The sequence below is a fragment of the Mauremys reevesii genome, linkage group 13 (genome assembly GCF_016161935.1).
Source record: "Mauremys reevesii isolate NIE-2019 linkage group 13, ASM1616193v1, whole genome shotgun sequence".
NCBI classification, from domain to species: Eukaryota; Metazoa; Chordata; order Testudines; family Geoemydidae; genus Mauremys; species Mauremys reevesii.
The window spans coordinates 43690869-43703673 of NC_052635.1; the positions used below are offsets into that span (position 1 = coordinate 43690869).

The following is a 12805-nucleotide window of genomic DNA, read 5'->3' on the forward strand; positions in this document are numbered from 1 at the left end:
CACTTGGTGAGGGGAGGGGTTGACATGAACAAGCTGGTGAACGTGACAGGGATTTGTTAAATGTTTTTGGTGTCCCCCAATTTGCATCTTTTGTTGAAAAAAGGTTCAGACACAAAATTTCATCCAACTGTATTTTGAAGCCTGTTGAATTCAGTGGAGTTACTCTAGGGTTTATGTGGGTGCAGTTGGGACCAGAATATGTCCCTGTGTCTGAGGGTACATTTGCTGTGGAGGTGTAATTTCTGACTGGGGGAGATGTACAGGTGCTAGTTTTGATTGAGCCAGCATGTTAAAAATAGATGTGTAGCCCCGGGTGGTGGGAGTAGGTAGCCACCTGTGTGAATACTTAGGGCCCTGGGCAGGATTGTACTCAGGGCAGCTAGCCCATCCCTCTCCTTGTGCTGCCGCGGGTACGTGTCTATTTTTAGTATTGGTAGGTGCACGCGAGCACTTGTATGTCTGCTCAAGCTGGAAATGACACCTCCAGTGTCGACGTACCTCTCAGTCATCCGGGATGGGACTGTAAAGGGTGGTAGCGGCGTTGGTGAGCTGAACTCCTCTGGGATGGCCCCTCAAGGAGAACTGGTTAGAGGTGCTGGCTGGCCGCTCTTGAAGAAGCCTGGAGAATGATGGTGTTTGTGTCTGTCAGTCTCTCCTGAGGATTATGTAATCAGCAGAAACTATTAATTTTCCATTAGCAGAGGCGAGCCTGTACTTGGTGCTGGTTTGTTATGATGGGCAAGCCCTTGGAAGTCTCTCGTTTGCAATAGCAGAGTCCTCATCCATTTACGTACGCCTCCAACTCCCGGCCATTCGTTACCCGGCTGAGCCTTGCCACCACTTCAGGAACTGTGTGCAGCGGGCAGGCAATACTCTGCTGTCTCCCGAGCTCTGTTAAGTGTAGTCAGGGCAGTCAGGGGACTGCTAATGGGATGGAGCCTTTGACTTCCAGGTCACTGCAGAGCTTTGTAACAGCTCCAGAAAGATTTGGCACAGGCTCCCAGCAGCACCTTTCCCTCCTCCCTCTTCCCTGGTGGTGGGAGGGGGACCAGGGAGCACCCCCAGTTCGCAACATTGAGAGCTGCATTAAGTTCCATAGAGGATGGCGCCTTATTTGTATAGGAAAACTCTGCAAGTGAAGCAGATAAATACAGTCATCCCTTTTCTGCTGGGGAAGTAATAACACCGGAATTAATAAATAACTCTGTCATTCAAAGGGTGTGTGTCTTCTCCCCCCTTTGGTGCCCACCTCTTCCATCCCAAACAGTCCTTTCTCATGTTATCCCTCTGCCTTTCAATCGTTTTCTATCTCCTTTAGTTGATTACTCTTGTCTTTCCCTTTCTCTGACCCCTTTTTCCTCTGTATGCTCTGTTCCCTTTCCCTCCATCCCATTCTCCTGTTTTTTGCGGCGTATATGAGAGCCTGGAAGCTTTTAGCTGGTTGTCTACTCCTTCCCTCAGTGGACACAACTCCCTGTTTCCCAGTCACCAAAGTGGGACAGCAAATTGAAAAAGGCCATCAAAAATATTTGTAAAGGAAAGTTGAAATGCAGATTAAGTCTCACCATTTTAGGGGGAAAACAGACACACAGAAGCCTGCCTTAATTCTTATTATACAGTACCCAATGGATCACAGCTAGGTCTGGGTAAATAATTTGCAATAATTAAGTTATTCAGATAATTCCTCCTGCTTTCCCATTTGATAATCATCCGCAAACAGACTGTGACATTCTGACATTCCAGCAGTCAGCCCCTATGCCCCTTTCCTGAGTTCTTGCAGGCTTTGCTACCCACAGCTTTGGGACTGGGAAGGAACATTTTCCCATATCACAGGTGTGGCTGAGACTGGTGGGTTTTTTCACCTTCCTCGCTGTGAAGCAACTGGAGGGCTGGAATTCCCCCCTTCCCAGAGGGCACAGACGGGAGTTATGGGAGAGTCGTTTAGTTATTGCAACTTCTGGCAGGGGCCCAGTGCTGGAACTTGCTGATTTAGGCTCCAGATCCAAAGAGGTAACACAGTGGGCATCCCAAGAGCATCTTCTTATGAGATGGGGGCATCACGTCTAACCCCCTGGGGACAAACGTGACACAGGACACTAGACTGGGGGGACCACCCCACCAATGCACTTTACGGCAGTGCTGGCTGGGAGGGCAAAGTCCTCTCTTGCTTCAACCCCTGAAAGGGGGAGGGATGCGGGTGGAGGTGCGCAGGGAATCACCTAGTGTGATGACTGGCTACCCCCACGTTGGGAGCACCCCAAGAATTGGCAAAGGATCAAGGGATTGTCAAGTGACTGCACTGGGCTGTCCCTCGACAGGAACTTTGGCTGTAATTTGACTAATAAACTTACAGCCTGGTTAAAACCCTTCCCACGTGTCCTCGCTGCCTCTCCTGCAGTGAGCACACCAAACTGGGTGGGTACCTGTGCATTCAGCCTTAAAATGTGCATATGCTAGAATATTCTCAGCGAGCGAACCCAATGGAGGGGGTGTAAAAGCCAGCAGGGCAAAACTCAAACCTTTGCAGGATTTGTGTGTGTGTCCAGCTGTATTATTTATATGCCAAGATGGGTCTGCTACATTGTATGCTTGTCTATACCGTGCCTGGCCCAGGCTGCCGCTGGGAGTCCTGTGAACTCTTAGGAGAGCTAAAGTTTAAACAAATTAATAAAAAATGATAAAAGTAAGGAAGACTCCTGAAAAGACTCTCTTGCCTCTCCAGGAGTTTAGCACATGGCATGATACTAACGTCTTTGTCCTTGAAAGCCACTCCTGGTATCTTCCCGCTCCCAGTGCCAGCACTGCACATGTCCTCTCGCAAATACAATAATCATCTGTAATTAGTGTTTACAAATATTTTATCCATGTCCCTCATGATGAGCTGTTGTCATTTGGGGTCTGAAGAAGTGAATGGCAGGCTGGTGAGCGACAGCTGCTGGTGAATACTTTTCTCCCTGACCATCTGCTCTGTACCTTGGCTCCTGACGCTTGTTTTCTTGGTGTCTTTCAGTAAAGGTTCCACCACCAAGTGGCCTGAAGGTGACTGAGCTCTCAGGAAACAATGTCCAGTTGCAATGGGAAGCAGCCGCTGCCTCTGATGTCCTGGTTTATCAGATTAAATGGAATGCACGTGGAGAAGAGAGCTCCCAGGAGGTAGGGTGCAGTATAGGCCTGGGGAGAATGAGGTGGTGTCCTGGATTTACAGGATCTATGCTATGCCCTGGCCTTTAAGCAGTCCTGTGGGAAGATCCCTTCACTGTAGTCCTCCAAGGGGTCACACTCTGCTACAAGGGTAGACCATGGGTCCTCAATGCCTCCTGGGCTGCGCCTTGGGCTCCAGCACTCCTGTTTCTCATTGTGAGCTCTGCCCATTGCGGCAGACTCCTGCTCAGACTTTTACTCCCTTCGGGGGTCAGTGCAGTTCAGAAAGTATCTGCCGTGACTCCATGCACCTTTTCAAAACAGAGAAGTGTTTATTAGTCAGCTGGAATATAGCATCGGGAAAGTGCTTCGGTTAGCGTAAATAAGGCAAGGTTAAGACATAGTCCATACTGGGGAAAGCCAGGGCTCCCATGAGTTGTGCTGCTGTAGGGACCATCTTCATTTCCTTTCCCTGTCACCTCCGCCCATTGTCCACCTGCTGCAAAGTCATGCTGCATTCACATGTTCAGCCCGCTGGGAGCTCCCATTGATAAGTGTCAGTAGTTAGCGCTTTGGGGTTCCCATTGTCTCTGTGGGGTCTTCCATTGATATAGGTTGGTTCCAGCCAGCCCTTAATGACCCATTCATAGCCTCCCAGGAGCTATGTGATGAAACACCTCATGTCTCTTCCTTTGCCCCAGTGCAGCATTTTAACCTTTCTACACCCACTGGGTGATAGGTACAGAGTCATACACGTAGTTCATAAAAATATTGCAGACAATTCCCACTTCCATCACAGACGGTGTGTTGCCTGTTTAAGGGCTGCTGGGCATGTATATATCACATGCCCTGCCAACGGCTACATGGATATTAACGTGTGGTCTATAAAGTGTAGTGCTGAGTGGGGAAGTGACTGCAGACATGTGCAAGGTAACTGGAGCTTCTTGAATGAGTATCCTAAGTCTTGGTATTAAAGTAACTATTAACTGTCATCAGCATGTCCAGACTGCCTGGGCATCTACAGAACACTAACTAGGGCCAAATTTGGTCCTAGTTCATATACACTTATGAAAGCTATGAGGGTAGGTTTTGGCCCCAAAGTCCTGTGCCAGCATGTAGGTACCCCCTATCTTCTCCACACGCAAAATGATGGGTCAGAGCCTCAGCTGGTGTGAATTACCATTGCTCCATTGACTTCAATGAAATTACATCAGTGTGCAGTACCTCACGAAGTGTGTGTGTGCGTGTGAGAGAGAGTGAGAGAGATCCATAAACAAAACTTCTTCCTCTTCTCTCCTCGCCATTGGCTTAAACCTCAGGAGATTTTGAGCTTCTATTGTGCAAAGTTCATTTAAAGTAAAAATAGGGGCCGGAGGGGAGATGGGGTAGAGTTTTGATGACCTCTAATTCCTCAGGCGTGGCCACACAGCTTTTCACAAAGCATCCTGCAGGTTACAGAAGCAGCATCACAAAGCTGGTAACTGGAGTCAGGGCACAGTTGGGAGAGCTTCTACTTAACACCCCCTTCTGTTTACTGGTCAACAACTTAACTGTGGCTGGGCTTTTGCAAGAACATCAGAAACAAGGGTCCTGATGATAGTCCCCCTGGTTGGACCATCATTTCTTTATAACTCTGCAAACACTGGGTGTCCTTATGCGAAGAGCATTCAGATCGTTCTATCTGAGGTGATCAGTCCTTTTGTAGGAAGAGACTTGTTAGAGAACAGTGACTCTTGTTATGAAAGGATTTGATACTTTAAGATGCCATACTCAACCAGGTAGTTGCAGCTGCCTGGGAACTCTACTTACATTCATTTCTCCTCCACGCCACAGCTGTCTGTTGCCGGGAACCTGGCTGTTGCCAGCTTACCAGGATTGAAAAAGAACACAGAATACCAGATATCCATCTGGGCATATTACAAGGATGGAGCTCGAAGCGACACTGTCTCTATTCTGCACAGAACCAGTAAGTGACCAATGTGAAATCTCTAGGTCTTCAGGGAAAGGAAGTCTCTGAACTAGTCACAGACCAATAACTCAGCTTTGAACAACAGGACTGCCCAGGCCTAAATGTCTAAAAGTGACTTGAGAGGCAAGGTGTGTGAGTTGGACCAACTAAGTGATTGGTGATTTTGGGTGACCAACCTGAGAGACCTTATAGGGTCTTGAGCACCTCCCCTCTGAAAGCCAGTCCTCTATGAAGATGTTTCAGGTGGATTAGCCAGAAATGGAGGCAGCCAATATCACTAGTTGCCCTGGGGAATTTAGGTCCCAGTGCATGTATCTTTGTGTAGATATTTTTAGGGGGAACAGGCAGGGTGCATGTGAAGACTAATAATATCAGTTACAGGCGTGTGCTCCCCTTTCCCCCCTGAAAAGCTGTGAGATGGCACCTTGGTCCTGCCCTGGTGTGATTTTTGCTTTGGTGCTCTAGGGGTGAAACCCTGGCTCCATTGAAGTCAGTAACAAAACGCCCTTTGCTGTCAATGGAGGCAGGATTGCACCTAGAACTTCTTTTGGCGACTGCTGGTCTCTGCATCTCTGATGCCTCTTGGTGAATTGATGGAAGGCTAAAATGATCCACTTTTAGGAAGTATTTTGAGCAGTGAAGAAATGTATTAGAACAACATGTAAAATGGCCTTATTAGACACAGATGTAGATAAACCCACTGAGTGACTGTTCCTTGGTGATCAGGGCTCTGTCTTTTAAAAGCCTCATGGAAAAATCATTATAACCTGGGACATCTGTCTCAACATAGTCTTCCCTGTACATCTGTAGGAGTGCCCTTTAGCTGGGTGCGCTCTGTACCACACGAGGCTTTGTATGTTCCAGGAAAGTACCACTGCATATGAAGTCGACATGTGTTTCTTAACTTCAAGTGACATGTACTGGGCGAGTCCCTAGTGCTGCAGACAGTGTGCTGGATGGCTGATGCGTTATAGATTTGCGGTCTGCTCAAGAAAGCAGGCTGGTGTTATAAGCCAATAGTTTTTGAAATGTAGTTTCCTTTTTCCCCATAAGAGGATATAGAATATATTGGAGTGAGTTGCACGGACTTTCTGTAGGCTGTTTAATTCACTGTCTAGATGTTGCCTGATTAATGTTACTTGTTTATAACGTGCTGTCTATTAAGGAAGGTGAGGAATGATTTGGGGTCATAATTGCTGAGTCATTCTTCATTGGGGGCACTTCCAAAAATGAGAGTGAGCCTTGCGATCAGACTCCGCTCTAAGGGGAAGTCTGAATCTTGCTTGGTGCCGACAGAATGAAGTTAAAAAGTGGCCTTCCCAAATGTCCTCTTAATGAATACCCCCTGTCTAATGGCTTTACGGGCAGTGAATGGAACACAAGTCATTTAATATCTGTGATCTGCTCCTTCTCCTCTTAGTTCCCAACAGTCTTTGCAGAATAAACTCGTTCTGTCTGGTTTTGTGTTTTGTGAGTTGGTGAAGCTCAGAGTAAATGGCTGTCTTGGAATCCAAAGCCCTGCTTTTATGAATAATGAATAATAATAATGTATCTTGCGTAAAGCTACCTCAGGCGAGCTTCCAAGTGCTGTGCAGCACAAAGGTGAATTGATGCAACAGACTGACTGTGCATCATACTATTGTACGGGCCAGAGGGATAACTGCAGCTATTTAAACGCTTCAGTAAACAAACAGGGAGGTTTCAAGGTGTGAATTCCACAATGTCAAACCTGAGCGGTGAGCTCAGACCAGATCCACATCACACAACCCACTGCAAATCTTGTCTGTGTCGTGCTTGGCATACTCAGGAGACAGGCCAAGGACAGAACTGACCCTCAGGTGTATATTTCCCATTCTTTGGTAGAGCTGGAATAAGTCTGAGAGCCACTGGTGGGACAATGAAGGGGGTGCAGCTTGCACTCCTGCTGCCCATGATATATCTTTCCAATGAGTGAATAGGGGATTTCGTGTGTCATGGATAGCAATCTTTCACTGCCACTTAATTCAGTCAAAGGGCCGATGCTCAACAAATTAGGCCAGCAGTTACACAGCCAGAGTGCATGCTTAATTTACATGTGCAGTTACCCAGTTTGCACGTGCAATCAAAATAAGTGCGTAGATTAACTGGGACTGGATTTTGCGTGCACAACTCTGATGCCAAACGTGTTTGAAAATCTGTCTCTCAATTTAAAAGAGAAAATGCCAGTGAGGAAAAGTGAAGTAAGAGGAGGAGGTTGTTTCAAAGAGAGAGTGCAGCTCCTGGGGAGCCCCGAGAAGGCTTGTGGTCCCAATAGCTTGAAAAAGGCTAAGTCAGCCGGTGTCCTGGTAGAGAGGGGAGGGACTGGGCAAGGTTATGGGAAAGACTCTCACTCTATTTTGTGGCCAAGTTCAACTGAGCATCCTTGAGAAAATCATTCCGCTTAATTGTATGACTCCTCCTCAGTCCCCACTCTGACATGCTTCTTAAAACCAAGGTTTGCGGGATGAAATACCAACGATGTGTCAAAAATCTTCCAAGCCCGCCTCCGAGTGGAAGGCTTCTGTTGCATCGTAGCCAGCAGGTGCACGCATGCTGTGACAAGAGAGAGCCTGGGTGCAGAGCGGGGTGTATATGTGGGATGAAAAGTGACTCATGCTCTTTTTGTTGTTTTTTTTCTCACCCCTCCATATAAGAAGAGGCTAAACCATTAAGTTCTTTTTTTTTTTTTAAATTGTGTGCAGCATCTTGCAAGAAATACAGTAACCTCAGGGCAGCCAGTGAAGTGAGGATATTGCTCTAGAAGCCTGAGGCTATGCAGGAAGCGTGAGGAACACGAGCGCCTCTCTTTCTCTGTTCTCCCCAGGGGAATATGGCCTCCTTGAAGGTTAAGAGAAAAATGACTTGCCTTTGTGTACTGGCTTTGCAATGTGGAACTAAATACCTGCCTTGGTGCTGAGGTGAGCACAGCGAGTTCATTTTAATCAGGACTACTTCCCTGCTCAATCCACATACAAAACTCTGTGAAGATAGATTGTGCTCAGTGGACGTTACAGGACATCTCTCTCTTGCAGACAACAGGCCCTGTCACAAAAATCCGTCACTTGGCAGGGCAGTGTGCTCCCTTACAAAGGGCACGGTTTAGAATCAACATAGACGTTGTAACCACCTGTTCTCTCTTGTGTTACACTTGGATTGTAGGGTCTTTGCAGCAGGGGACCGTCTTTTCATTATCATTATCTAGCTCAGTGGGCCCTGATGCTTGATTGGGACCTCTCTGTGCTACCACAATGCAAGTAATTATTATTAATAATAACACAAAAGCGCATACACACAACCCTTTGTGCACAGTAATGGGATATCATGTAACAGTGCGTATCTTTTTGGGACCTATCGGAGTCTTTAGTATCTGTGCCATAAACCTAACGATCTTCCTGTTTGCTCCCTTTCAAGGATTGTAAGGCAGCTGCCATCCTTGTGCATGAGAAGGGGGGATGGGACTCCCTTTAAAACCCACCAAGACTGTTCTTTCAAAAGCTCAGATGAGTGAAGTGAGGCATCCCACCCCCTTTCCCTGGAGCAAAGTACTCCTCCTCCACCTAAGGTTGCCACCAATCTGCATTTGTCCTGAAGGACAAAATTATCAAAGTTGGACCCCCCCACACACACATTTCAATGCTTGTGTTCGAAACTACAGCAATGTGCGGTGATGCTGGGTGAGCATGAAATGATACTTCATCAGTACATTGCGACCTGGCATTATTGTCCAGCACGGTGATTCAGAGCCCCAACCTCTTAGGAATAGGGTGTGATGTGACATTTAAAGGAATGCCTGGGAACAAACATAGGACTCTAACTGTATAGTGAGCTGGGTTTTTCCACTCCCAGGAGTTAAATACCTGGCCTGAGAGTAGAACACAGGTTGGTCTGTCACCCTCTGGAGCTAACATCCACAGTGGCAAAGTCCTGAATAGACAGGTCCTTAAACCTGGGCAAGCTGATGCTTAGTTTAGTAAATAAGTTTAATGAAATTAATGGCGAGGAGCGGAAATGCTGGGAAGAATCCAGAATACTGAGCAATGAGGGCAAGAGAAACTCAGCTGCATCGTGTGTGTAATGATGATGGATAAGGCTCCGAAGGGACATTTGAAACGGGCAGCAGTGCCGCTGAGCAGAGCGCTCTGGAGCTTTACCCTGATTTGAGGACACGTACGTTATACCCGTTAGACTGAGGAATCAGAAGGCTGTGAAGGAAGCGTGGAAAAGGTTTAAGGGGCAGCACATGAGGCTGGCACAGATGGCACTCGCCATGTCAGAGAAACTCACTTCCTCCTGGGCAGCCCAGAAATGTGACCTTTCCCCTGTCTGTCAGATCCGTGCTGTCAGATTCTGCAGGGCCCTGGGAGCTTTCTAAGTGATTCCGACTTTGAAGTTTTCCGCTAACTTACTCTATCTTGTTAGCTTGGGTTCTCTTAAAATAACGACAGGGAAACAGTGAATTGGTGGCACATCCTAGCTGAATGAAATGGCCAGTACAGGCAGCAAACCTGTGAGAGGCGCTGGGTGCTATGGAGCAGGCTGGGGGTGGTCTTGCCTAATGGTCAGGGTGGGAGGCTGGCCTTGTGGTCGGTGTGGAGGTGACAGGGCCTAGTGGCCAGAGGCCAAATCAGGAGCCAAGTTGCCAAGAGAGCAAGCTGGAGCCAAGCGCTGGGAATCAGGAGCAAAGGGTCAGACCCAGAGAATCAGCCAGAGCAGGGGCTGGCACCAGGGCAGGAACCAGGAACCGTGAGTCAGTGGGAAGAAGCCAGGAACAAGGAGTTAGGAGCAGAACCAGAAACCCAGCAGCGGGCGTGGAATGCTATTGAGCACCCAGGGACCCGGCACTGATACAGGGCTTCAGGGTGTGCCTGCTGAAGTCTTCAGCCAGTCAGGACGTCTGGTTCATCAGCTAAACTCACCTGAAGGCAGTGAGCTGGGTCTGAGTTTGGTGGTGGGTCCCGGACCTGGGGAGCACCCACAGAGCATGGGATAATGCAGGATTGTTAAGTGAGGGTGCCACTGGGGGATGTTCCCTCCCTCACTGGCCTTGCATACAGCGAGTATTTTCAGAAAGTCTCCTACCATTGATTAAGCACCAGCACCGTTGGTGGAAGTGCTAGTGTAGACAAGGCACTGGCATTTTTTGACTACTGTGTTATCTAATCCCACTCTGAGCAGGCCTAGATGATCTCGTGATGGGGAGTCTGGTGGGAACAGGTGTTATCTGGGCTCCGCTGAAACTCGCTTTCAACCTTAACTTTTTTCTGAACATAGTGGTTTTTTTGGTTTGTGACTCAAGAACCTGACCTGGGCCCAGAGAGACTGCTCCCCTCCTTCACCCCAGAACAAACACACTTCAGCCTGTCCTTGTTTACCTCACCTTGGGCTGCCATGCAGCAGCACCCTCAAGGCTCAGTCAATAGCTTTTGATTTGGTTTCAATAAAACAAGCTTATTTGATCCAGGAAAAAGGAGAGAAAATCAATGAGAATGCAAAGCGAGCCACAAAGCTTCGTTCAAAGCACATTCTGAGGTGACCTCAGTCCTCTGGGTGGGCAGAAGGGCATATTTGTGTTATAGGTAAAGCTTGAGAAGAGAGAGCTCATATCCTGGATTCAGCCATGTCCTTACTTGTCCTTTGGGTTCATCTGCTACATTTTTGCCTCTCTCAGTTTACCTTGCTTCCTTCTTTCCTCCTTAGACTTTCCCTTCTTAGGGCCAGCCTTGTCCCCTCTTGGTTTTCAAGACCAGACTCTAACTGTTGGGCAAGAGACCATTTAGCAACAAACTCCTTTTTTGGGTGACTCCATATTTCTCTCTGAAGCCCTGTGATATCTTTGAACCATACGTCAAGCAGAGGTTGCCTATCCCTTTCTTGCAGTTGGCTTCCTCAGCCATTGTCTTAGGGTGTGTCTACATTACACTAAAACACCTGCAGCACCAAGTCTCAGAGCCTAGCTCTATTGAGTTGGGCTCACAGGCCTTGGGCTTTGGGGCTAAAAATTGCAGCATAGACAATTGGGCCTAGTCTGGAGCCTAGGCTCTGAGACCCTTACTGCTGTAGGAGTCACATTCAGCTCAGGATATGCAATGGGAATCGCACCCAAACTTCATATGAAACATCTTCAGAAGTCTATGGGTGTCACACTCTGCAAGGCTGCTAATATTTTAGTAAGAAATTGAATTTAAAAACAAGAAGGGACAGATGGACGTTGCATTTACTGGACAATATCAACTTAGCGATGACATCAGAGTAAATTGGAATGTTCGATCCACTCCTGACCATCTCTAAAGCCAATTCACAATGTGCCTTCTTTATATCTTGGGTCAGAGATACATGCCACCTTGGGTATCTATGGGGTACACTTATATTTCTTTATGCTTCTAGGTCTCCCGTCTCCTCTCCAAAGCTTTTCTTCCAGCTCCCAGGCCTCTCTTGTCTCAGTGTTGAGACCTCTCTATATACCCTTAGGCAACCCACTCCCCTCCAAGAACCCGGTCTCTGTCATTCCCTGGCCCCAAGGTGACGCCCCTCTGTCTCCGTTCTGAGTGCTCACTATTATGGTAGCAGAGCAGTGAAACACTTACTAATGTGCTAGACAGGGAGTGTTTTTGGCCTAGTTTGTATCCATTGCTATCTGCCCATCATCTAGTTCATCTTTGTTCCCTGCTGCAGCTTCCCAGAGCCCACCCACCAACCTCCTTATAGACTCGGAGACCCCCAATAGCCTGCAGGTCCACTGGAGACCCCCTGGCAGCCACATACAATACTACAGAGTAACCTACGCTCCTGAATCTGATGACAGCGCTCAGCAAACAGTAAGTCCTTAGTTGCTTTTGGACATGCCAGGCACCTGACTAAAGAGACACGGGGCCAGTGTCATCCCTGATGTGTCTCTATTGAACTCAGTGGGGTTACCCCAAGGATAAATTTGGTCAAGAGTACAAGAGCAACTCACTTCCTCCGTCTGATTAATGGCAGCGCTTTGGAGACAGGAAGGGCGTGTTCAGTTGTGAATTCAAGCCAAGGCCTTCTAGGCTCTTGCATGGATTTCTGTATAAAACATCAGGAGAATTCATTGCAGTCAAAGCCCCTCAGACTACAGCCGCCTCTTTTATCCTCTCCCTCGTCATAAACCAGAGTGCTGCCTTTCCAATAGGTGAAGGATTATGGACAAATCCCCCACTCTGACCTAAAGTGATTCAGCATTAACCTTTATCACTCAAATTTTCCATTTAGACCCAGTTAGACCGCAGTACCATAAGGAAGTTTGAAATTCATCTGGATGGAGAATGTCCCCATGTTCATACAGAGCTGCCCAGCACCTAGATAAGCCTGGGCTGATGACTTTCTTCCTCCAGGCTATAGCTTCAATAGGAAACCAAAGCAAGAAACCATGGCTGATGAAACTCCCTCAGTGTTTCCATTTAGTTGAGGCAACAGTGGCCTGAGACCGGTAGGCTTGTCCAATTTAGATATCCATTAGGAAAATGCTAACAGGGGACATTTTCCAGAATAAATAAGAAAACTTTCAATGGCAGCTGGATGCCTAACTCCCCACTGTACCTTTGAAAATCTTCCCTGGTGAGCCGAGGGGCAGTCTCGGCACCTAGCGGGAATCTAAGGGCTGGCGGTGGGGGGCGGGGGTCTGCAGGAAAAGTGCTGGGAGAAGAGAGGATT

The 12805-nt window shown here is 47.7% G+C and overlaps 1 protein-coding gene across 4 annotated transcripts in view; it reads left to right on the top strand.

The window, feature by feature from the left end:
* Positions 1-12805, top strand: part of COL20A1 (collagen type XX alpha 1 chain) — a 97626-nt gene that overhangs the window by 41711 nt on the left and 43110 nt on the right. For all 4 annotated transcript variants that reach the window (XR_005588011.1, XM_039499485.1, XM_039499487.1 and 1 more), the window contains exons 17-19: positions 3011-3153; positions 4975-5107; positions 11801-11943. Coding sequence is in view for 3 of the 4 variants with exons in the window: in XM_039499485.1 (XP_039355419.1) it covers positions 3011-3153; positions 4975-5107; positions 11801-11943 (419 nt within the window). In the remaining variant the exon portion in view is untranslated. The remainder of the gene's footprint in view (positions 1-3010; positions 3154-4974; positions 5108-11800; positions 11944-12805) is intronic.